We start from the raw sequence: 26,548 nt of genomic DNA on the forward strand, positions 1-26,548 counted from the left end.
TCCAAGGGACACATCACAATGTGTATCTAGTAATTTGGTGAGCAGCAGTGACACAACCTCAAAAGATGAACAAATGAACAACATTAATTATGCAATAATCACATGCTCACGTTCCCCGTGAGCACCCGGAGCATGGGCTTTGGAACAAAAAGTGTAAGAATGCTTCTTTGACAAATCAAATATTTGAAAAATATGTGGGTATTTTATAGTGATGCAAAAACACCAAATAAAATTACCAACATCGAGATTATCGATTAGTGATAGAATTAAAATATCTAATACACATTCAATTCAAATTGTTATTTTATTTTTTTGCTTGTGAAAATCAAAGCCCACAGGAGGGCCACACAAAATTGCCCTAAAGGCCACACGCAGCCTGCAGGCAGTGCTTTGGACAACCCTGACATAAACAATTACACCTTTCCAACAGTATGGCATTCTCAAAACACTTACAAAGCCAAGACTGTTTGTTAAAATGACATGGCCTTTGAAACTGAGCTCAGGAACCTTTGCAACACCTTTTTAGCCAATGGCTATAGCCCATATAAAGTGGATAAAATATTGCATATATCCCCTATCCCACCAATACACAAGATCATAACAAAACCATTTCCATCTCATATGTTAAGGGTATATCAGAAAAAACAGAAGTCTGCAAATATAATCTCCATGCCATTTTCAAACCTTTCATTTGGTTAGCTACCTTCATATGCTCTCCTAAAGATCAACTGCATCCTCTTGAACATAATGGAATGTATAAAGTTCCTTGTGCCTACAGTTTAGCTTGCTTTGGACAGACTGGTAAATCAGTTAACATCTGCTTTGAAGAACACAAAAATTACATTCATGATTATCTATATGGCAAGTCAGGAGTATCCAGGCTATGCTCTAGATACTCCTTCACATAGGATCAGATGGAGAAAACATCTTTATTACATAGAACTCATTACAGATCTGATTAACTATTTTTAGAATCAGCATCAGCTATGAAGTGCTGTCCTAACCTCAACAAGTATTGTTGCATTAATTTATCAAAGATCTGAGAGACTATCATTTTAAGACTCAGTAGCCTGAGTTCTCTAAATTAATTTTGTAGTTATCCAACCCATAGAAGGTACCTTGTAAGGAATTGTTTGGGGACATTAGTTCTGTTGTCAGTTACAATTTAAATTGTTTTATCTCAATTATGTAGTTTAGTGTTGTGTGCCTATTACTGTTATAACTGTACTCTGATGAGGCTGGTTAGAAAATTAGCAAAATATTAGTGAGTTTAATTATATTATTTTCCTCTATTCATATTGTTTATACTGTAAAACATTATTATAAATCATCAACATCATCAATCTCAGAGGAATGCAAATGACAGCAGGTCATTACCATGGTTTTACCTCAATTCCTTCAAGGTGATTATCACACCCTCATAAGTACAGTTTCTATACTTGGATTGGATCTTATCAGGGTACCTGAAAAATGTGAGGATAAAGGAATTTTTGGTACAACACCAGAGATCCTACCTGCCCACTATCCAGAAAAAAATGAATGCACTCAAGCAGAACATCACCAAGGTTACTCTAGGCCAGGGTTTCCCAAACTGTGTTCTGTAGAATACTTGTGTTTTGCAGAACGTGAATAAGTGTTCCGTGAAAAATTATCAAAATCGATATGAGCCTGGAATGGTTTTAAATGCTGCAACAAGTTCAAACATGTTTGAAAATCAGGTGCTCCTCACTTTGCATGTGGATTGTGCTATTGACTCAGCCACCTGCAGTTGTCGACATCTCCAACTCAAATGAAGTACGGAGGTATCTATTCTAGGAAACGTGCGGTCACAAACAAGGTCAATGCGATGCGGCCCAGCACGCCTCTAGTGTGCGCTGTTGCATTTTTGCGATGCGATACAGCTGTTTCGGCGATTGTGTGAGCTTAGCTTTACATTGAACACGAGACCGATGATACTCGACTCTAACCAAGGTGTTTCGTTAAAATTTCAGGATTTGTGAAGTGTTCCATCGTAGGAAAAATTTGGGAAACGCTGCTCTAGGCACTATACCAGCATTACAACAAGCCTTGAGCCCTGTTCCCAGACTATGGGAAAGGAAACACCACTGACACTTGCAAATAGGCTCAGTAGCTGAATGATCATGACTTGGCCATCCAGAACCACCCATCTTATCAAAGCAGTGTATACACATCATCAGATCCTGTTTCCAACATTCATGTGTCACACTACATGTAATAAACATGGCAGCAGAATGCTGCATCAAAATGATGGGATCAGGAGAATAAAAAAAAAGATGAAAAACTTCAAAAGAAAAAGAACAAAGAATACAAGAAGAAAAGAAATAGTAAGAATGAAATAAATTAGCATCATGCACTGGGAGATCCCCTTCACGACAAGCAAGTCTTCTACATGGAGGGATGCGAGAGAGAGAGAGAAAGACAGAATAAATTGATTCAAACATACTTTGTCTCAGAATAAGAAAAACTTTAGATTTCAAAAAAATTTCCACAAAGCAGAAGAAATTTCATTATTTTAGCATTTGTTTTTTGGTGTTAAATTTACATTAGTTTTTTTTTTTTTTTTTTTTTTCACATTTCAAAATTGTCAGCATCATCAGATATGAATCTGTCGTACAATACCACATGAGCAAGAACATGCAGTAAACATTAATAACGGTAGTATGAGTTAGATAACAAATACAGCTCAGTGTAGCTTATTTGTATGAAGAATAGCAGTAAAACAAATAAAAATAACAAAAACCATCATTAAAAAGAGCTTATGAAACCATATATGAATCTATACATGCAGTATTTATATAAAAATATAATAAAAGCTTACCTTAATATGCTGGATATTCCATAACACAAGTTTTGGTAATCTTGTGGTTAATGACCTGATATCCTCACCACTCAAAGAAAACTGCTTCTGAAAATATCCTAGTCTTTCGTCAACTCTTTGGGTTGAAAACATCAGAAAATATGGTGCAGTAACTATAATTTTTGCAATAGCATCTGAAGCAAAATTTTTGGATTCTAAATACTTTACACGAGCCTGAAGCTTATCTAATGATACTTTGAATATCATGGGATTTTTTGTTAAGAATTTTCCAAGTTTATCTGATGGCACACCAACATCACAAAGAAACTGAACATGTTCTTTAATATTTTTCTCAAAATCTAACTGCTTTATATATTCTATAGCATCAGCCTGCTTTTCAATTTTTGATAAGTCTATTCCGAGTTCTACTAATTTCTGAAGCGTTTCTGACTGACTCAAGCATTCTCCATGATTAGGTTTCTTGGGCAAAGCTATTTGTTCATCTGAATCATCATCATTCAGCAGAGATGAATCCTCTAAATCAGAAGTATTTGATAAATTCTGAAGGGAAGGCTCTTGCAGCCTGGTATGAGTTGCATGTAAAATATCAAGGAAGTATTGTCCATTGGCTTTCTTTTTTTCTTCTTTTTCTTCATGCACTGGAAATGAACTAAAGAAAATTAGCAGCATTAATTGAGTAAATGTCAGAAAAACTATAAACCCATCAAAATTAAGTAAATACAAAGAGAAGGTTACAACATACACCCTCTGTCCAAAAAGAAACCGAACTTTTCGAATATAGAAGAAACTAGTGGTGCCACCTGTTGTATCCTTTTGTTGTCGAAAAAAAAAAACAGTGTTGTGTCAACTGTTTATGACATTTGTTTCATTAGAAGCCGAGTTATAGTGCCAAGAGTGACAGTGAGTTTTGATGAACAGTGGGAAAACGAGATTCAAACAGAGAGCTGCGATCGACTTTTGTGTTAAACTTGGCAAAAGTTTTACCGAAACGCATCAAATGCTTCAAAAAGCATACGGTGATGAATGCTTATCCCATACTCAAGTTTACGAGTGGTTCAAGTGATATAAAAGTGGTCGTGAGATGCCTGAGGATGACAAAAAGCCAGGCTGTCCAAAGACTGGACTGAGTGAAGTTAACACCCAAAAAGTGCACGATTTCATCAAAGAAAACCAGAAAGCGTCCATGAGATTGATTGAAGATGAATTGTAGATTCCAAAATCAACTGTGCACAACATTTTGACCGAGAGTTTGGGCCTTCGTAAATTGTATTCGCGTTTTGAAATTGTTTCCCCACAAGTTGACCGACGACCAAAAAAATGTATCGAATTGAATACTGCGAGGACCTCATTAAAACTGCTCGTAAGGACTTCCTTGAAATGATTGTTACTGGTGACGAAACTGGTGTTTTGAGTATGAGCCCAAAACAAAGCACCAGAGTGATGAGTGGAGACCACCAGAAGGGGAGCATCCAAAAAAAAAGTCGCTTGGAGAAGTCAAAAATAAAGACAATGCTGATTTGTTTCTATGATTCCAAGGGCATTATCCACAAAGAATTCGTTCCGCCTTGCCAAACAGTCAATGGTGAGTTTTATTTCGAAGTTTTGAAGCGATTGATAGTGAGAATTCGTCGCGTATTTCTTTGATAAGTCCTTTATATGTATATATATATTATTATTAAAATTACACCTCCATGGAGCCAAAAGATTAATTGGATATACACACTGTCACAATGTGTATCATCAAACGATGCTTAAAATCATTCAATGTGTCTGCATTAACTACACTTTCAGACATTGCATTTCACTCACCAACTACTCCTCACTCCTTTGCTCACAACCTCCTTATAAATTTTCAGCTACGGGCTCTTGTATTATCCACCTCCCAGTTTCTAAAGAATTTTTTTCTACTAACAATCCCTTGCCAACTTATATATATCTCCATCATATCTCTCTTCCCCTATTCACAAGCACTGCAAACTGCATTCCCTAAATCTATCTTCATGCTCTATATTCCAAAGACAAGATATTTTAGTCAAACTTCTCTGAATCCTTTCTAATTTACCTTCATACCCATTAAAACCAGGTGATCAGATCTGTGCATGATAATCCATACAAGTCCTGATCAAGACTTGATGCAATAGAATCATAAACCTCTTTATTTCTTCACGTCAAGATCCTCTGCATCATAATCCAACATGATGACTTCACAGCTAGTGCGGTGTGATCCCTAAACTTCATGTCCCTATCCACTACCACTGCCAGCTCTCTCAACCCTTTTACCTCCTTCAAAATTGCATCCCATCCTTGCCTACCAATTTCAGAAACTTACACTTTGCAATACTGAACCGGAAGTTCTGCTTACTTGCCCATCCTCCTGTAAGACCACAATATCTGTTTCGCTCCTCACTGTTCTCTACAATTTTGAATCACCTGCAAAAAACTACATATCTTCAGCTAAACCAATCCAAATATCATTAATATTTGGATTGGTTTAGCTGAAGATATAGAAAATAAATAATGACAGTCCAAAATTAATGATATACACCGTTTTTTATCTGGCAGTAAGCAATGGTACGCAGTACCGGCACCTTTTTTTCTTAAGTTTTAAAAAATTTGCGATTTATTGACAGCCAAATGTATTAATTATAAATATTCCGGTAGATGGTACAGTGTTCACAAATTGAATTTTCAGTTTGATTACTCATAAGTTGGTACCCTGCTTTCCTGTTTCACAGGTTGGTATGCAACTGGAAACAGGAAATTGTGTTCACTTCTGATTGCTTCTGATATCAGTTTATCAGTTCTATATTCACTCTGCAACAGGCAGGTGTTCACATGAGTTTTAAATTAATCTAAGTTAAATCAGTGCAATCATTGTTCAAAATGAGTAAAAATAGGAAGGCTGGAGCAGAGAGGATCGTGAAACCAAGACCGAAGATCCATGTGGTCAAAAAGAAGCAGATTCTGATAATGATTGGCCTGAATGTTGGACACTTCTGCAGAAAAATGACTTCAGCGAGAGAAACGATGGCTGTATGTCAAGAATAAAATGGCGGGGTGTAAAGTGTGTCGTGATGTCAGAAGTCTTGCCGTTGATAAACACATGGGAACGAAAATTTCAGCGGAGGAGGCAAATGGTAAAATCAGTTATTTTGGAGAATCTCACAAACAACAGTTAATGCTATGTCTCATAATAAAAACGTAACAGGGAAAGTATTTCGCACCGCTTACAAAGTTGAGAAGAGAAAGCAATCATTTAACAACTTTGAAGACAAAATAAATTTACAGGAACTTAATGGCCTAGACATGGGATATATTCTTCATTCTGCAAATGCCTGCATTAACATTGTAGCCATATCGCAAATTAAATGAGAAAAACATTAACCAACAATATAGTGAACTCCAAGAACAAAATATCGTTACTTATTGATGAATCGACAACTGTAACACAACAACATTGATTGTTATTGTTCGTGTAGTTCTTCCTGAACTTTCGGCACCTGTGAGTCTTTTCCTAGATTTGTTCAACTTATCAGATGTAACTGCTAGAGGAATTCTAAACTCTTTAATTAGTCATCTTGAGTGTTTAGGATGATCTGAGATTACTTAAAAGAGTATTTATTGTCTGTAACTTGTGATGGTACAGCCATGTTGTTTGGTGTGTGAAATGGTGTAAGGAGGCCAATGTAAGAGAAGTTTTCTAGTGTTATTTTCTGGCATTGTGCTAGCCATCGCCTTGAATTGTCTGTTAGTGACACAGTGAACAATGTTTCACTAACAGACAATTAGTGACAGAGTGAACAATGTGGTAGGTGTGAATCACTTTAAGAGTTTCAGGGACAAACTTTATATGACTTATCATGCTTCACTAAGAATGCTAGAGAACTACAGGAATGTGCAGTGACTCTAGAACTTCAACTTCTTAAAACTGACAGAATTTTAAGCACTCGCTGGGTTGCATCTAGCTTTCACATTGTTTTTGCAGTGTGGCAAGATTTTGAAGCCCTCGTCTATCACTTTCTGGAGGCAAAAGAAGCAAAACAGATCGCTTTCTTTATGAGAGCCTTTTAAGAAAAATAACGTCATGCGAGTTTGTTCTTGATTTGGGCCTTATGTGTGATGCTTTCCAAAAACTTAGTGAACTAAGTCTAGATTTACAAGAGAGAAATATTGACTTGTACAAAGCCGACAGGAAGATAAAGAATACAGTTCAACTTTTTGAAGAAAGAATTGAAAATCCTGGTCCATACTACAGTATTTCTCTTCACAGTAAAAAAACCATGAAGTTCAAAGGGATTGAGCTCCACAAAAATGAAAGACACAGTCCTGCAATAAGTTCATCTGCTTTCTATAAAAGTCTGAAAGAAGCTGTTGGAAAGCATCTGCTTGAAGGAGATGATGCTGATTTGCCTGAATGTGATAAGATTTTAGATTCCAAGTATTGGCCAGTAAATCCTGGGAAGCTAAAATTAAAAAGTTAGCATGCAAATTTCCCTTAAATGAAAGAGAAGCAGTTCGTGGTTTCCATGAATATCTTCAAGAAAATAAAGTCCCGGACATACTACTTCCTCTAAAGCACACTTTGGGCACAATTGCAATATCTTCCAGTGAATGTGAAAGGGATTTCTCTTAGATGACTTTTATAATAACTTCATCTAGGTCATCTCTGCTTGTATGGACAACTTCTGCACTGATGTTCATCAGGATAGTAGGACCTCCTCTCACTCAGTTCAATCCTAGCACATATGTGGACTCATGGCTACTCCGAGGTCGTCATACTGCAGTTGATACCAAATGCAAGAAGTGATCTAGAGACGACGAGTTTATCAGAGGATATGTTAAAAGTGTGGAAGTTACTGTAATAACATCTTCATGGTGAGTACGGCACCTTTTTTTTTAGGAAAAAAAGCAACAATTTGCTGCAAAATTAATCTATTATGTGTCAGGACTTCAATATTGAAAGATTTAAATTCCCACAGAATTGTAGGATCTGATATTTTGGTCTTCTAAGGCACTTCTTACTATATCAATCCACCTAGATTGTCAGCCTGGTTAACTGAGTAGTTATTCTGGAGGTTGTTGAAGAAGCTTAGAAATGGAGGAAAGAGTGCTGTAAAACAAGTTAGAGATGATAAAGGTGACATGAAAACAGGGGGAAAAGATATCCTTGAAGTACGGAGTAATTACTTCGAAAAATTGCTAAATGAAACAAGCAATGATAGCAAAGTGGTAAAAAACACTCAACAGGTATACAGTCAGGAATACATATCCATACTTGAAGTAGAAAAAGCTATCAAAGGCTTGAAATATCGAAAGGCAGCAGGAAAAGATGACAGATGATATTCGACCAAAAATGCTGAATAGATGATAGGTGGTATAAAAGTCTTACAGTGGCTGCACTGCATAGTTCAGAGAGGCTGGACAGAGGAACGAATTCCCGATGATTGGAGTAGAGCTCTAATAGTACCCATATATAAAAAGGGAAATAAAACAATGTGAGAATTACAGAGGTATTTCCCTACTAAGTGTTCCTGGCAAGATCTATGCAAGTATACTTGGGAAACGGTTGAGAAGAATTGTAGAAGAAAAGCTTGGTGGAGAACAAGCTGGATTCAGGCCAAATAGAGGCTGTCAGGATCAGATCTCCACTTTACAACAAATAGTCAAGAAAGCATGGGAATATAACAAAGATCTGTATTTAAGTTTTGTCAATCTGGAAAAGGTATATGACAAGGTACCAAGAGAGAAGCTATTCAAGAAGCTACAGTTATATGGTTTCAATGGGGCATTATATCAAGCAATACTTAGTCTTTATTTGAGTAGTAAGTCAGCAGTTAGAATTGAAGGAAGTACAGGACGATGGTTTAATGTTAAATCTGGTGTGAGACAAGGATGTACATTATCTACATGGATCACATTATGAAGGAAAGTGGTATTAAACATGATATCAGAATTGGAGATGTTAATGTCAGCTCTTTGCTTTATGCGGACGATGTTGTACTTCTAAATAAATCCGCTACAAGTTTGCAAGATTCCCTGGCTAAATTGAATAACTGATGTAATAGATATGGTATGAAGGTCAGCATTAAAATGACAAAGACAATGAAAATAGGTAGAATTGTTGAAAATGTCAACTGTGTTGTGAACAGGGAACCTATGGAACAAGTAAAACATTTCAGCTACTTAGGCACGATTTTTACTGAAGATGGTAAATTAAATATGGAAATAGACAACAGAATCAACAAAGCTGGTATGGTAGGCAGTCAATTGAATAAATTCATATGGAATAAGAGAGAAATTAGTCAGAACACTAAATTAGCTGTATACAAGACAGTGTTCAAACCAGTTTCAACCTATGGATTTGAGAGCTGGGTCAGAAGTAAAACACTTGACCAAAGACAAGAGACCACAGATATGAGAGTCCTGAGAAAGATTATAGGCATGAACAGATGGCATCAATGGCAATATCATATTAAAAACAAGGATATTTGGAAAGAACTTGACATTGTCAGCATCCAGGAATGCGTTAGCAGAGCTAATCTCAGGTGGTATGGTCACTTAAACAGAATGGGCAAGGAAAGATTAGCAAAACAAGTGTTCTCTGCCAGGTTGACAGGAAAACAACCCAGAGGAAGACCAAGATATAGGTGGATTGATATGGTACAAAGTGCCTTAGACGATAGAAATATAAGATCTGATAATGTTGGAGTCTTGACAAGTACCAGACTGATTTGGAGGAAAATTGTAGATAGGAAGTTAGTAATGATGTAAATTTTTCATGTAGTACTATCATATCCTGTACACCCCTTGAGGGTACATGTCAGGAATTTGATGATGCTCTCCAACCAATAAATTATGGGTTCGAATCCCACTATGGGCATGGATGTTTGTGATTGTCTTTAGTTTGGAGATGAATTTAGTCGCCTAGTGTGAGACCACTGCCCTGCTTATTGGAAGCCTGAAGTTGCTGGAAAAAGTTCCATGTTTGGTCTCTTGAGCAGAGTTTACAGACTATGTAAAAATTAAACAAAAAAAGGCAAAAAACTATATAAAAGTAATAAAAATATAATAAAAAAATCCACAGCTCACTCACAGTTCTAATGTGCTATTAGCATTTTTGTGAGTGGGAGCCACATAAAAAATAAATAAATGAAATAAAATAAAAAATGTTTTTCCTCTGGATCTTTACCTACAATCCTGGCAAACAAATACTTACTTTGCTAACCTTTCCTCTCCCATTGTTTAAGTGACCAAACTACCTGAAATTAGCTTTTCTGAGACATTCTTAAATGCTAACAACATCAATGCTGTCATGTATACTCTCGTATTCAATGTACATTGTCTACCAATAACAGTCCAGATATACACCTGTTATTTGAAGTTATGGAACATTCCAGGTTTGTTAATAACATAAAAACTGGTGCACAGATAGTAGGAAGCAGTATTTCATTGCAGCAGTTGAATACAGGTGGTATGGCAACTTGTGATGTGAACTCAGTGACTTCAAGAGAAAGAGAGAGAGAGAGAGAGAGAGAGAGGTATCATTATGGGCTGTCACATTGGTGGCATGTCCATACATATCATTGCCGCTCAAATGGAGCATCCAAAATCAGTGGTTGGCGATGTGATCAAGAAATGGAGACATTCTGGCATCACTAATGGGAAAACACCTAGGGTGGCACAAAAACTGGCTACAATTGGCACAGACCATCCGTGATGAGTTGCAGAGTGCCAATAACACCATGGTGAGCACTAATACTGTACGAAAAGAAAACCATTTACTGGGTTTCCATGGAAGAGCAGCGACACACAAGCCGAACATCACAACAATGAACAAGGTGGATCATCTTGCCTAGTGCGAAGAGCATGTGAACTGGACAATTGACCAGTGGAAAATGGTACTCTGGAGAGAGGTGAATCAAGGTTCACCTGTTTCCAGTCTGATGGCAGGGTGTGAGTGTGGAGGCAGCATAGTGAACACTTGTTACCAGTGTGTTGTACCCACAGTAAAGTAATGGTGTGGGGTGTATTCAGCTGGTTTGGAGTGGGACCACTGGTTGTTGTCCGTGGTTCCATGAAGGCAGCTCAGTACCTTGATATTCTGGATAACAGGTGCTGCCTACACTGTGGAGTTTTATTACTATCAAGATGATAATGCCTCATGCCACAAAGCTGCAGCTGTTATGGAATGGTATGAAGGGATGGCGTTAAACGACTACCTGTGGGATGAATTGCAGTGCTGATTGAGGTCCAGAGCAGCATGTCCTCAATTTGTCACTGAACTCAGCACTGCTTTGATGGAGGAATGGAGACAAATTTTACCTGATGTCTGCTGCACATTGGTGGAAAGTCTCCCTCAAAGGATGTAGGAGGTGATCCAAGTCAAAGGTGGACATACCCGACATTAAGATTTGTCTGCTGGTATCAACTGTAAATTGCTAAAGTGTCCAGGCAATTATTGGTAGATAGTGTATATTTATCCAGTTTACATCCCACAATACTAGCTTTGCTTATTCTGTGATCTATTTCAATATTTAGACATGTCTTTGCACCACCCCTGTGCAATGGGATAATGGGATTATCATACATTTTTTTCATTCCTATGGGAACTTTTTTTTTCTAAGATGATTCAAATTATACAAACAAATGAAATGCCTAGTCAGTACTGCTGAACATTCCTTTAGCATATGTGCTGATATCCCATCTACCCTTACTGTTGAATTCTTATCTAGGTTATATAACAGTTCTAAAAACTCTTTCTCTGCACCTCTATCTCTTCATCCAATGTAATGGTAGCATTGTACACTACACCTATAGCGTACAATGCTTATAGATTATGCCTATAGAGCTCAGTTTTCTATAAGTTATCCACTGATAATACAGATTTTCATTGTTCCTATTATCTTCATAGTTTTTGTCTTTTTATTTCTTTCTAATTTTCATACCAAATTTATTTAGCACTCATTCAATCTAGTCAAAGAAGCCTAAAGACTTACAATGGATTTATTTAATAGCATCATCTGCATAAAGTAAAGAACTGGGTTGGATATCCCTAAGTCCGTTATCAGGTTTCATGCCACTTTCATTCATAATGTAATCCACACTGATAAAGAATTATAGAAGAGATAGTGTGCATTCTTGTCTTACATCTGATTTTACAACTTTCTTCTTGTACCTCCTTTAATACTTAAAGCTGACTAGAAACATAAGTTGTTTATGCAATGCACTGCTCTGTATAATTTTTCACGTGGTATATGGAAATTATTATTAGTAAACCTCCAGGGAGTAAAGAATTCATTGAGGGAGGCCACACATCACCCACACCAGCTGTCATCTCTCTAAATCTCATTCACTACATCAAAAGGCAAGCTGTTCCACTCACTCACAGTCCTGTGAGAAAAAAATTTAGCTGTAACCCCCTTTCTTAACTATACAAAAATTTAACATCCACAAATACTCCCCATTCCATATAATGAAAAATTTTATCAGCTGATATCCTGTAATACCCTCTTAAAAGTTTATAGACCTGTATCATATCACCCTTCTTTCTCCATGTACCAGCATCTACAATCCACATACTCTCAATCTATCCTTGTAATCTACATTCAATAATCACAATATCATTTTTGTAACTCTTCTTTGCCGCCTTGCCACAGTTTCTTTATCAATCTGGAAACCAGGAGACCAAATCTGCACACAGTAGTCCAGGTGCAGTCATATCGAGGCATGTGAATGAGACAAAATGACTTCCATATCCTTACATGTCAATGTTCATTACAACATCACAATTATCCTCTTGGTTAGACTATAATAAATTTAGTTTAATCCTTTATTCAAGTGTAAGCAAACAAGGTTTGCACCTGAAAATATCTTCAGAACTGAGGTAAGGTGGTACATCCCTTGACAACTCACAGCAAAGGTGGACTAAGCTCTCATCATTCCTTGTCTCAGTATCTCCCATAATGCAAAGCACATCTCCTTGCATACATGTATTGCAAGGAGATGGTACATCCCTTGACAACTCATAGCAAAGGTGGACTAAGCTCTCATCATTCCTTGTCTCAGTATCTCCCATAATGCAAAGCACATCTCCTTGCATAGATGTATACTGCTATGCATTAAGGGAAGGGCCACTACCCAGACCGGTTTCGACCTTTATTGAGGTCTTGTCAGTGGGAGGCAGACCCAGAGTGCTGATACTAAGGCAGAAGCAATGGAGAGGTCATATTTACCTATACGAGTTGCCAACTGGTGTACTGCCTTATTATTAAATTACTCTGGATTTAGAGAAAGATGTTGGAAGTTTATTTTGCACTTGATTAGACTACAATAAATTTAGTTTAATCCTTTATCTAAGTGTAAGCAAACGAGGTTTGCACCTGAAAATATCTTCAGGACTGAAGTAAAGTGGTACATCCCTTGGCAACTCGTAGCAAAGGTGGACTAAGCTCTCACCACTCCTTGTCTCAGTATCTCCCATGATGCAAAGCACATCTCCTTGCAGACATGTATACTGCTATGCATTAAGGGAAGGGCCACTACCAGGACCGAGAGCTTAGTCCACCTTTGCTACGAGTTGCCAAGGGATGTACCACCTTATCTCAGTCCTGAAGATATTTTCAGGTGCAAACCTTGTTTGCTTACACTTGGATAAAGGATTAAACTAAATTTATTATAGTCTAACCAAGTGCAAAATAAACGTCCAACCTCTGAGTTGTATTTGCAATTTTTGCCATATGAACCTTTAACTTAAACATTTTATCTGCTATAACTCTAAGATTTCTATCCTCATCAATTACTCCAAGCATAATACCACCAATATAATATTATGTTGGATATTATTATCCAACATAATGTTGGATATCATTATCCAACATCATCCAATATCATTAATATATAGATTAAATAATGATGATCTAAGAGCTTATCCCTGCAGCACACCACTAGTCTAATGTAGGATTGACTAGTGTCAATTCTACATTCTCCAGTTTATGCAACAACCTTTCAGGTAGTATCCAATCAAATGCCTTAACAAAGTCCAACAGCATCATAGTGTATTCATTCCTTTTATCCAATTCAGCCATATTATTATTATAAAATATGAAGAAATTGCTCAGATATGAACTCCCTTTAGTAAACCCATGCTGTTCTTTGCTAAGTATAGTTTGTTTGTCAATCTATTTCTGTATGCAAGTTCTTACCAACTTTTCTAAAATCTTCGCAATCACTCCCGAGGTGTTGATAAGTCGATAGTTAGATACACCAGTCTTTGCACCAATCTTGTGTGATGGGATTATCATGCATTCTTTCCATTCCTATGGGAAGTTTTCTTGTTTTTTTTTTTGAGCCAACTCAAATTATACAAACAAATCAAGGGCCTAGTCAGTACTGCTGAACATTCCTTTAGCATATGTGCTGATATCTCATCTACCCTTACTGCTGAATTCTATACAGGTTATACAACAGTTCTAAAAACTCTTTCTCTGCACCTCTATCTCTTCATCCAACGTTATGGTAGCATTGGTGCATACACCAGATTGATAGATGTTCGTGAAGTGAGCACTCATTATTTAAACATCGCATCTGCTTCTGATACAAAAGTACTGTCAATGAAGTAACTCTTCTGCATTCATTCTTTCTTTTACTTGCAGCATAATGATAAAATTCTTTCAGGATGCCTTCAGCCTGTACAACCAATTTTTTCATACTCCAACTCAGCTTTCCCTATGATACTCATAACTTTTCTGGCCTGCACTTTATATACTTCATATCTACTTTCACTCTTATTCTTCCAATATTCTTTCCACACCATCTTATTATGGATCTCTTGTTTAATAAGTTTGGACATCAATTCTACTCCCATCCTATTTGTACTTCAGACCTTAGGGACACATTCAAATACTGAATCGTTTAAGCATATTTTCAAGCTGTCCAAGCACTGTTCAGAGATTTTCATGCGAGTGCATAATCGATCTCGCACAAAGCTTTTTCATATTCAATTCTTCATGCAAAATATATCCTACACGTTCTTTTGAAATGCCTATAATCTCAGCAATTTCACGCACTTTGATTCGCCAGTCATCCAATACCATATCGTGCACTTGATCAATGATTTCTGGTGTTGTTACACTTTTTGGAGATCATTCACATGGATCATCTTCAAGGCTGGTACGGCCACGTTTAAACTCGGCAGCTCATTTCTCAATTGTCGAAAATGAAGGAGAAGAGTGCCCATAAGCTTTTATGAACTTCAAATGCATTTCTTTTGGCATTAAACCTTCTTTTACAAAGAATTTTATAACCACACAATACTCAATTTTATCCATTTCAAGGGATAAGACAACACTTTTGCTTCAGACAGCCGTATAAAACAAATTACTTGATAGAATGACTTGTAATTGCACACCGATGCTTATGACAGATGTACCAATTTAGAAAAAAAAAATCTTGCCGATAGTGTTGCCATCTATGGTCGAGGCCAAGAACTTTTCAGACCACCCTCATACATCCCCTCCCACAGAAACTATGCTGCACAGACTCAAGCAAAACAGTTTGTTGTACAGTCAATCACAGTATCCAACTAAAAGTAATTGTCATAACATTTGTCCAAAATTTCAATTACATGAAATAAGTATTTGATTGATTGCATTTGAAATTTATAAACTTTGTGTAAGTGAGCCCACCCACCCAATGTGGGAGCAGCACACAAATGGTATGGAGAACTCCTATGGGTACAATAAACATGCAAAACACTTCCAGATATGAATATGTTAAGTTACCTATTAATACTCAAATCCACACTCTGTTTGACCCAGTTGGGCAACTTTCTCTTTCCTTCCTTTCAAGATACACTCGAAATGCCTGAATCCAAAGCATAGTCCATCCTATCAGCAGATTTATAACTATGCTCACTGATATTTGTAACATTATTACATCTGCACATCCTAGATGAATTTACATACACATTATCAGCATTCTTCTAAAGATGATCTAGTTTCCCCAACTCTCTGCATTAGAACTCAATGTCAAATTATTTCAATAAACATCTGATGCCAAATCCATTCAAGTGAAGACCATTGCTCTTATGAATATAACTTCTACCATCAAACTCAGTCCACACATCTAAAAACTAATGACAATTTTTTTTACACAGCGTGCACATTGCATCATTTGCTATTACAGTCCTTCTTTTCAACTCATTACTATCATATCTCAGTAATAAACAAAACAATTTTTACTTTCTCACATTTCTTGCTTGCTTCTTCCATCAACCCTTTCATATCCTCCTTCAATACTATATTTATCACTACTTAAATCATTAAATTTAATTATTATACTCTTTGTACTTTGTCATTAACCTTTTCTCCAGTTCTATACATCTTAAATACAGATCCCTGTTGTATTTCTATGGTTTCTCAATTATTTATCATAAAATGAAAATATGATCATGCCAACTCCTCTTTGGCTGAACCTAGCTTGTTCTTCAAGTTTCTTTCACAATTTTTCCTAGTCATGCATGTTTGCATATTTGTGAACAGGCTAGGATCTTTTCATTAGTTCTGAGGTGTAGAATATGCCTTTGGAGTTTATGACAGGGATGTATGGAATCTGTCTGTCACCTGGTTGTACATGAGCGTGCGCGCGCGCACGTGCACACACACACACACACGCACAGTGCTACTCAGTAGTTCAGAGAATCTGAATAGTGCATGCAAATCGGTTGTGATATGGCAGTATACCAACAACCAACAAGCTGAAAGGCCATGTTCTTGGGTTATGTGCGTTTTTGTAACAACATGTTTTAGTGGTTCAGCGATTTTTCTTCTCCAAATGAAATGGCAGATTTTAAGGAGCAAAGAATCTGCATCAAATTTTGCTTCACCTTTAAAAAAAATTGTTGCAGAAATTCACTGACTGCTTAAGAAAGAATTTGGAAGTCACCAAATTCACCGAGCATGAAAAAAGCACAACAAGTTCACAGCAATGTCAATGTTAATTGTTTTTTTTTTTTGACATCCAAGGTATGTCCACAAGTAATCCTCCTCCTCTCCAGTCAAATTGTCAACAGCAAGTTTTAGTGTGAGGTTTTAAAGTGGCTACAGGGGGAGCATTCAGCACAAACATCCACACAAGTGGAAGAATAACAACTGGGTTTTTAAAATGATAACATGGCTGCCCTCAAATCACTCACCGTTTGATAGTTCCTAGCTTCCAAAAACATGAGTCATTCCTCCCATTCACCTGACCTCGTCCCCTGTGACTTTTCCTGTTTCCCCAAGATGAAATTCCAGCCGAAAGGACATTGTTTTGATATGACTGAGGAGATCCAGTCAGAATCGCACAAGACTCAACACAATAACAACTACTTCAAAGGAAACGGTAGAAACTAGAAGCTAGGGTAAGTTTTTTTTATGGTCAAATTTCCAAAACTTTTGGGCAGCACCTTGTATAGTGAACTCCACCATAGTTTACAAAATCCTCTAGTACATTAGTATTGTTTGGGGATGAAATAAATTTACTAGATTTTAAAAACATCAAAACCATTTTTCTGAAAGAACAAAACAATGCAGTAAGAAACAAATAGTTAATTTAGTATAAAAAAAATCCTAGATATTATGCATATCACATTTTGGCACAAACAATTTTATTGCTTACCTTTCTGAAGAAGTGTTATATTTGTTACAACAATAATTATGAAAGGAATAAATCTTATGGTGACAACTCATAAGATTAACAGGAGTAACAGCTTCTAATCTGTAGAGAAGGCTTATTCCTCTTTTAAACACACGTGAACCAAATTGGAAAGCCATGAATAATTCCAAAAATGTCTAAACATCGATGCTGTACAAAGCTGAAAAGGTTTTCAATAAAATATTATTAAGAAAAATCAAATGGCTGAAGTAGTTTATTTTTTTTTTTAGTTAATAAAAAATTATGCCAAATTAATATTTTGAATATATATTAAAATTTTTTCTGATTTCTACCTTGAATTACAATATTTAAAATTTTCTGCTTATAGAATATTCCAGTGGAGTTGCATTCAATTTTTCAACATAGCAAATGGTTTGAATATGCATTTCAAAGGAAGCAGTTATTTGAATTACAGTCATTTAAATACAGTATTTAAATTCAGAAATATTCCACAGATGACTAAAACTCATTCCTCTCCCCTTCTAACAGTTTCTTCTGTCCTAATGTAATAAACATTATTTAATATTTCTGAAAGAATTCAATAACATGCATGCCTTTTATTATAGCTGACTGGGCTTAACTTTCTTGAGGGAAAAAAAAATCTTAAAGTAGTTAATGAATTCTATTTGTCATGCAAATACTAGAACTATGCACTTCAAATGTCTTTCCTTCTTCCAACTATTCATGCATGTGCCATTGCTTTCTTAGTCCTCCAATTCTTCTTTATCTATTTTTATGAGTCTACGTCATTTATACAATAAATGACATAGACTGTAGTCATAGCAGGCTCCAGAAATCCACTCGCTACAAGTGAGTTACCAGAGACATGTGGCAAGTAAATTTTCAGCCTTGTTCTAAATGCATTGCCTTATTTTCTGCACATAATTTACATTTTTTTTTTTTTTTTAAATTTAAAACATCACCTCATTCGCTCTCAAGTTATTGATCAGAAGTGGCCTCCAATGGATATAATACAGTTTTGTTTTCAACCAAGAGATAGTATCTCATGTAATTAATGTAATAAGTTAATTCCTTCACAGACTGTTTGTCCCTTCCGAAAGTTAGTTTGCACAAAGATACCTTGCTAATGTTCCCCAAATGTGAAGTAATTCCAATCTATGTGGCACTATTTATCTCTCAAACTCTGTTATAAACTAAAGCACACCATGCATTTGTGATTAATTTTTAAATAAATAGTTAAGGATTCTGAAACAACATCTTATTTTGCATAACTTGCAAGTCATCATCATCATAAAAATCGGAGATACCCTTAAAAATTCATTTAATAAGACCAAATTATGTTTATTTCACAGTTAACTGTAATTCTCCAACACCTCTTTAACTTAAGTAGGTATACAGTTGTAATGTAGTATCACAAGCTTATTTTCATCACAACATGAATTAGCTTAAAGTAATTATATAATTGAACATGCATGCTGAAAAAGGCTTTTTAATACTGTTATTTAAAAAAACACAATTATCTAGCAAAGATGAGTCAGAGACTGGATTACATTACTAACATTACATTATGAAAAGTTAGTCTGGCTCCATTGTTAATGTTGACAATTTTCTGTTGTTTTGGTAAATTGTGTTATTTGTCTTTCCTGTTGAATTATTTTTAGGGATAATTTACATAAATTCACCTTTCATTATTGACAATAAATGAAAGGAAATGAAAAGTACACATTTTAATTTTGTAAAGTGCAAAACTCAAGGTAAGGGACCAGAAAATATTAAAAACAATGCACAAAAGAGTTCTGTTGTGTCATCAACTAAAAACAATCAAGACAGGCTCTCAAGACAAATGGCTCAAGGAATTTGAGTGTTTGTGCTATGAAGATGAAGTTGCATTCTGTTATGTGTAAAAAACATCCTGGGATTGCTGACAGAAACTCCAGATTACTACAAATAAATTAAAGATGCCAAAAAATTATATTCTTGGTTTAATCCTTTATCCAAGTGTAAGCAAACAAAGTTTGCACGTGAAGTAACTTCATGACTGGGAAACTCGTATATAGAGGCTAATGACTTCACATCACTTCACATGTTTTGAATCTCAATAAAGATCGAAACAGATCAGTTTCAATCTTTATTGAGGTTAAAAAGTAAAGCGATAAAAGAGAGCCTCATAGTATTAAGAGAAAGAAAAGACAGATAGATAGATAGTATGAGAGAGAGAGAAAAGGTCTCAGCTGCTTTTATATCATCATATAGCCAAAGCAATCAGTTTTCCTTTTTCACCAATTTCATATAGATGAACGACCAAAAGACCAACTGAAACTAAAGCGCAAAGATGACTGATACCCAGGTGGTTAGCCTTATCTGAGTTAACAGCCTTCAGTTGGCCTTCTCGGCCCAGGACTGCTCTCCAGTCATCCCTGCAATTGACTATAATTGGGGGCAGTAGGTTTTGTTGAGGGAGGGGGGGCATGAAATAATGAAAACAAATTTAAAATCTTTTAAGACTAAGTAGATTTTTTTTATCTTCAAAGAAACACATTTAATTTTTATTATTTCTTTTTTGTTATTTTTTATATTTTAATGGGAAAAAAATCACACATTGGTGCTGGTTCACAAATTTTGCTTCCTGCATATTTTGGCGTTTAATGAATATTAGTAAATATATGCTTATTCTCAAAGCAGAAATCTAAGAATTGCAGTTTCAAATATTTCACCTGATATTGGTGTAGCAGTATTGAAACACATTCATCACATTAAATTGTTATTAAACTTCTATGTTTTTAATTTTTTCCTTATTACTAATCGTTTTATGTTTCATATGCTTGTACTGCAAATGTATAATAACAATATATCTATCTATATAAAAATATGAGATAATGTGCCATGTAAGATGCTAAAAACGTAATATTTGCATTTGATTTTTGCGATATTCGCTGTATATGTTTTGTATTGAATATAAATACAATAAATATCATAATAATATATGTCTATATATTACAATTTTTTTTCGAGGGGGGCCGTGAAATATTTTGATTTTTCCAAAGGGAGCCCTGACATTCAAAAGTTTGGGAAGCACTGGTCTACACCACCTAGTCAAAAATTTAATATCTCCTAGAATGCTTCTTTCTAAGTACAAAAATCATCTGACTGAACAATAAAATTAACACAATACAATATTATAAAGCTCATGTTAGAGGTTTAATGGAATATTAACATCACTGAAAAAGGATTAAAACTAATTTTAATACTTCCAATATTTCATCTCTGTCACAGAGACATCTTCGAGGATTACAAAAACTTTTTGTAACAACACACACACAAATACAATACAAAGTGAAACTAAAGTCCTATCTAGGTGGTGCACCCTCTATGGGCATTTGCAGCCTGGGATGTAAAGAGGGATCTCTGATAATTAAAGTTTCCCAAATTTTGGGAAGTTTGATGCAACCGTATTTGTTTAAATTAGGTTGATTCCTGAGTGCAGATGCAAAGAATAGTCTTTCTTTTTTGAATTTACTATGGTGGAGCATGGTAGTTTTTTTCCAGGATATCCTGTGGGATGTATCCAAAACATGGCCTGCATGGCCAGATTGACCATAATCGTGTTTGCAGATGTAAGAACTGTGTTCTTCTAACCGGATGGATGCTGACCTGCCTTTGTCCGAAGTAGGCAAGTTTACAGGAACAGGGTGCTCTATATACACCAGCCACTGAAAGAGGAGGGAGCTGGTCTTTGGTGGAGCCGATAAGGGTAGCAAGTTTACGGTGGGGCTTAAAAGCTGTATGGAGGTTGTACTTTTTTAATGATCTGGCTATTTTTTCTGAAGTACCATGGATGTAAGGAATGGTGATGGCATTTCTGAAGTCCTTCTGAAGAGATGGTTGGGGAATGGGGAAGGACTTGATTATTTTTTTAATTCTGTAGTCATTATAGCCATTGGAAAGGAAGTTGTTGTGTATGTGTTTGAGTTCGGTTGAAAGGGCAGTTTTACTGGAACAAAGATTGTGGGCCCTATTGGACAGAGTTTTAATAATGCCATATTGCTGGGAGGGGGTGGTGGTGGGAGAGTTTGTGAATGTATCTGCCTGTATGAGTAGGTTTTCTATATACAGAGAAAGAAAGGTTACCATTAGGAAGGCTTGTTACTAAGGTGTCTAGGAAGGGTAAACTATTGTTATTTTCCTTTTCTATCGTAAACTGGATTCTTGGATGTAGATTATTGAGGTGACCGAGGAAGGAATCTAATGTGTCTGGGCCATGAGGCCAAATAGAGAACACATCATCTACATATCTTAGCCAGATAGAAGGTTTTAGAGGGGAAGAGTCAATGGCTCGTTTTTCAAAATTTTCCATGTAATAATTAGCAAGAGGGGGGGGGGGGGGAACCCATAGCAGTTCCCTCTATCTGTTTGTAGATTTTGTTCTTCCAAGAGAAATAACCAGAGTTGATGGCAAAGGAAAAGAGCTCTAAGATTATAAATTACAAAGCTCTAATATTATAAAGCATTTGGATGTCATATTGCTGGTTTTCAAATCCATGTTTGTTTCTAACCTTCCATAAATGGTATTTTAATTCATTAATTATAAAAATCAAAATTCTCTTCCCATTGCTGACAGGTGGTGGGTACTGCAAAAAAAATAACCTGTTCCATTGTAAGTAATGGAATGCCTAACACATTACATAATCTATTCCAAATACGCAGGGCAAGAGGGCAGCTGTAGAATGCATGTTCTACTGTTTCCAATTGGTAACAGATGTCACAGATTGGATCTGCGATGTTAAAGTACCTCCATTTGATGGTATTGACTGGAAAACAGCCATATGCAATTCTCTAAGCAAGATCCCTCCTGTTAGGGTATCCTTAGAACGTCAATAAGTTATGAAACAAAGTGTTGTTGTCAGTACCCAACTGTGGAAGTTCACAGCAAAAAGATTGAAGATTTCTTTATACCAAATTTTACTTTTTTTTAAGAATGTCAATGCCAGAGTGTTGTAGCAGTCTTAGAGTTAAGCACAGAGTGTTGTAGTATTCAGGAACAATCTCAGCTTTTGGACCTTTATAATCATTTACTCTAAACAGGGGAAGATGAAAACCCACATAGTACTGGAAGTCTGCACATGTGTGATTGGTCTGCAATATTTTATGGATTTATGAAGCTGTATTGCAAAATAGCAGAATTTTAAGACTGGAAGCACAAATCCTCCATGCTTCTTTTTGAAGAAATTCCTTTCAACTTCTTGGTATTAGATAGACCAAAAAAATTGCACAGGCTTACTATATAATTGCTTTTCTTCAGCTTCTGTGATGTCTGTAATATTTATTATGTACAACTGAGCAGGAAAGATTGTGATTTTGAATACTATGGCTTTAGAAGAAAAGGAAAGTGGCCCTATTTTCCAGTCTTCTAAGGTTTCAAAGTTCTTGTATATAAGTTCTTGAACTGGTAATATTGGGTAAGTGGAGAAGGGATTTCCAAGTATAATGAGGAGTTCTCTCTTAAAGGTCCAAAAGAAATGTCTCTAAGATCCCACTTTCCAAAAACTTTTAATTTGGTCTTGTCTGCATTAGTAGTTAATCCACTGATCTTGCTGAATTTTTCCAAAATACTCAAACAGATGTATATGGAATCATTATCCTTCAAAGTGCCCACTATCATCGACATATCATATGCTAATACCTCATTTTCCTTCATAGTTGAAGGAACTGTTATTCCTCGCACAGCATGCATGTTGTCAATTTCCTGTAAGAAAGGTTCAAAAACCAGTGCAAAGAGGGCAGCCTTGCTTGACTCCTTTCTTTTCAAATTTTAACTCAGAGGCAGGTAGCTGAATTGGCATAAGCTCTTTTGAGTTTATGCCAGATAAAGGGATGCCAGACATTATCAAATGCTTGATAAAGTCTGGCATCCCTTTCGACTGCTTTTTCATATTAACTAAGCAGATTAGATCATGTAGCAGAAACAGATTAAGTTCTACTGCTAGGCCTGGAATTCCATATACCTGTGTGCTTTTAATTATGTATCTCATTCCCACTTTGAGCCTGTTATTGATAATGCAGAAAAATACTGGAATAGCCCAAAGAATTCATGAATATACAGTAGATGGCATTGGTGTAGATGATGTGGTTCACTGTAGTTGGTGGACTGAGTGGTGGAGATGGAGAATTGTAGAGTAGGTGTCCTCCCTTGATGAGTCTTTGGACTCCTTGGAGGTGTCATGTAATAATAATAACAGTAATCAATACAATCCTCTTTTCCTTTATATAGGAACATTTAATTGTTGAACACTTAAAGAAGAGGAAGACCTTAGCATCTTACAGCAAGAACTAAAACATATTAAATGGGACATCATAGGTTTAAGTGAAGTTCGCAGGCAAGATGAACATTTAATAAAACTAAAAAATGGAGACTACTTATACTATTATGGAAAAACTAAAGGACAATACGGAGTTGGATTTCTAATTAAGAAAACAATTGCCCACCTTATAGAAGAATAATAGAAATCACACTTAAAATAAACTCCAAACTTAAAATCAGGATCATCCAAATATATGCTGCCACCTCATCCCACACTGATGAAGAGATAGAAGCATTTTATGACTCACTGCAGCACACTCTAGACAAAAGAAAGAAATAGCAATCAAAACTTTACTATAGCAATGGGCGATTTTAACGCCAAAGTAGGTCATCATATTCACCAACAGACATAATAGGGCCATACGAATATGGTAAAGCAGCAACTCAGGAATGGCTTTTAAAGAATTCTCTATCAGTAGCAAGCTTTACATTATGAATACATATTTTAAGAAAGCCCTCAAAAGAAAATGGACATGGACAAGTCCAAATGGAAAAATAAAAAATGAAATAGATTATATACTGTGTAATAATAAAGAAACAGTTCTAGATACCTCAGTACTAAATCAAGTAAAAACAGAAAGAGACTACCAACTGGTTAGAGCCAAAATTAAAATAAACCCCAAATTGGAAAGAATAAAATGGCTAAACAACAAAAAATCAAGAAGTTTTGGCTTAAAACCTATTGAAAACAAGGAGTAGGAAGAAAAACTCAATCCAAAACTAGACTTAATAAATATATTTGAAGAAGATGAAGACATAAATAAAATGAGCAGAAACCTAACGGAAGTAATAATCTCAGCAGCCAAATTCAAAAGCAACAAACAACAAAAAGACGATAAACTTTCAGAGGAAACCTTACAACTGCTAAAAAAAGAGACGAAATATGAAACAAGACAAAAACTTAAATTCTAAAATAGAATATGCATAACTATGAAAAACAATAAGGAAAAATATGAGAAATGAAATAAGATCTTATAACACTACAGAATTATTATTATTATTATTATTTCGGGTCCTTAGACTCATCGAGGGAGGCCCTAAACATCATGTCCACACAACTATGCGATTACATTCTCACAGTATCTATCATACCTTGCCTTGAACTCGTTCACCATCATAGCACCCACAACAGACTCTGGCAGCTTATTCCACTCATTTACCACTCTAAAAGTAAAGAACCCAGCTCTAACACCCCTGCTAACCACACTCTTGCCCAGCTTCCATAGGTGTCCCCTAGTTCTCCCACCACCAGTCCTGATCTCAAAAATATCCTCTGAATTAATCCTATAGAATCCCTTTAGCAATTTGAATGTCTCAATCATATCTCCCCTCCTCCGCCTATCAACTAGTTTCTGCAACCCACAAATCTTCAACCTGTTCTCATATGGTTCATTCCATAGACCTGTTATCATCTTAGTCACTCGCCTCTGGATCCTCTCCACCTCCTCCCCATCAAGAAGGAACCGAGGTGACCAAATCTGGGCACAGTAGTCGAGATGAGGTCTTATCAAGGCTCGGTACAGAGGTTCAATAACTTGCTTGTCAAGGTATTTTTCAACAACCAAGTGAGTTGATGAGCTGATTTAGCTACTTTTGCAATGTGCCCCCTAAACTTCATCTCCCTATCCACCAACACTCCCAAGTCCCTGGCCTCATCAATCTCTTGGAGTACAGTTCCAACAATGTGGTATACTGCTGCTAATCTTTTCACCCCAAAATGCATAACCTTACATTTTGTCACATTAAATTGACATCCATTCTCCTTAGCCCAGAACTCCAATCTATCTAAGTCATCCTGCAAGACTTTGATATCTTCTGCATTCACTATTGCCCTACCCAACTTTGCATCATCAGCGAACAAATGAATTGTTCCACTTACATCCTTCCCTATATCGTTAATAAACAGATTAAACAGCAGTGGTCCAAGAACAGAACCCTTCGGCACACCACTAGTCACAGGCCGTCTTTTGGACTCTACTCCTGAATAAACTACTCTTTGATATCTCTCCATCAACCAACCACCTATCCATCTCACCAACCCTATATCCATTCCCATATGTTGTAGTTTACGGATTAGTATTCCATGCGGTATCCTGTCAAACGCCTTTGCCAGGTCTAGCAGTATCACTGTAAACTCATTTCCCTTATCCAGTTCAGCCGTCACCTTATTATAAAGAAATAAAAGAAACAATTGAAAACAACAAAAATATGAAAATACTAAGAAAACATTTATCAGTTGGCAAAACACTTTGCTAACATAAATAAATGCAATAAAAGATAAGAATGGAACTATAATAAGGAACCAAGAACAGTACTAGAAGAATTTTATAAAGAACTCTATAGTGATCCTCAATAGATAAATCAAATATAAATAACTCTTCTCCATTGCATATAAAATTCATCCCTCCATTCACTTCAGATGAAATAAAACAAGCATTAAAACAAATGAAAAATGTAAAATGTCCTGGTGAAGACCTAATTCACATAGAATAATCAAATGGAGAGGAAACAATATAATTCACCATGTCAGAAACTTACTAAATCTATGCCTAGAAGAAGGGAAGATATCAGAAAACTGTTATCTTCCCCAATTATTATTAATATTATTATGGGCAGCTCCAAGGAGTCCTTAGACTCATTGAGGGAGGCCCAACATCATGTCAAGAACAACTATTCAACATTCACACAGTAACTATCAT

General features: G+C 36.0%; 1 protein-coding gene across 5 annotated transcripts in view; it reads right to left on the bottom strand.

Moving 5' to 3' along the window:
• The window catches only part of LOC150106919 (transcription termination factor 3, mitochondrial-like), a 65,176-nt gene that overhangs the window by 33,929 nt on the left and 4,699 nt on the right, over positions 1–26,548 (bottom strand). For all 5 annotated transcript variants that reach the window (XM_090392827.1, XM_090392826.1, XM_090392823.1 and 2 more), the window contains exons 2-3: positions 17,495–17,690; positions 2,840–3,488 (exon numbers count right to left, since the gene is read on the bottom strand). In XM_090392827.1, coding sequence (XP_090248953.1) covers positions 2,840–3,488; positions 17,495–17,649 — 804 coding nt within the window. In that variant the 5' untranslated portion in view covers positions 17,650–17,690. The remainder of the gene's footprint in view (positions 1–2,839; positions 3,489–17,494; positions 17,691–26,548) is intronic.

Source organism: Typopeltis vanoorti, chromosome 5 (assembly GCF_054136105.1).
Source record: "Typopeltis vanoorti isolate ZY-2024b chromosome 5, IOZ_Tvanoo_1.0, whole genome shotgun sequence".
NCBI classification, from domain to species: Eukaryota; Metazoa; Arthropoda; class Arachnida; order Uropygi; family Thelyphonidae; genus Typopeltis; species Typopeltis vanoorti.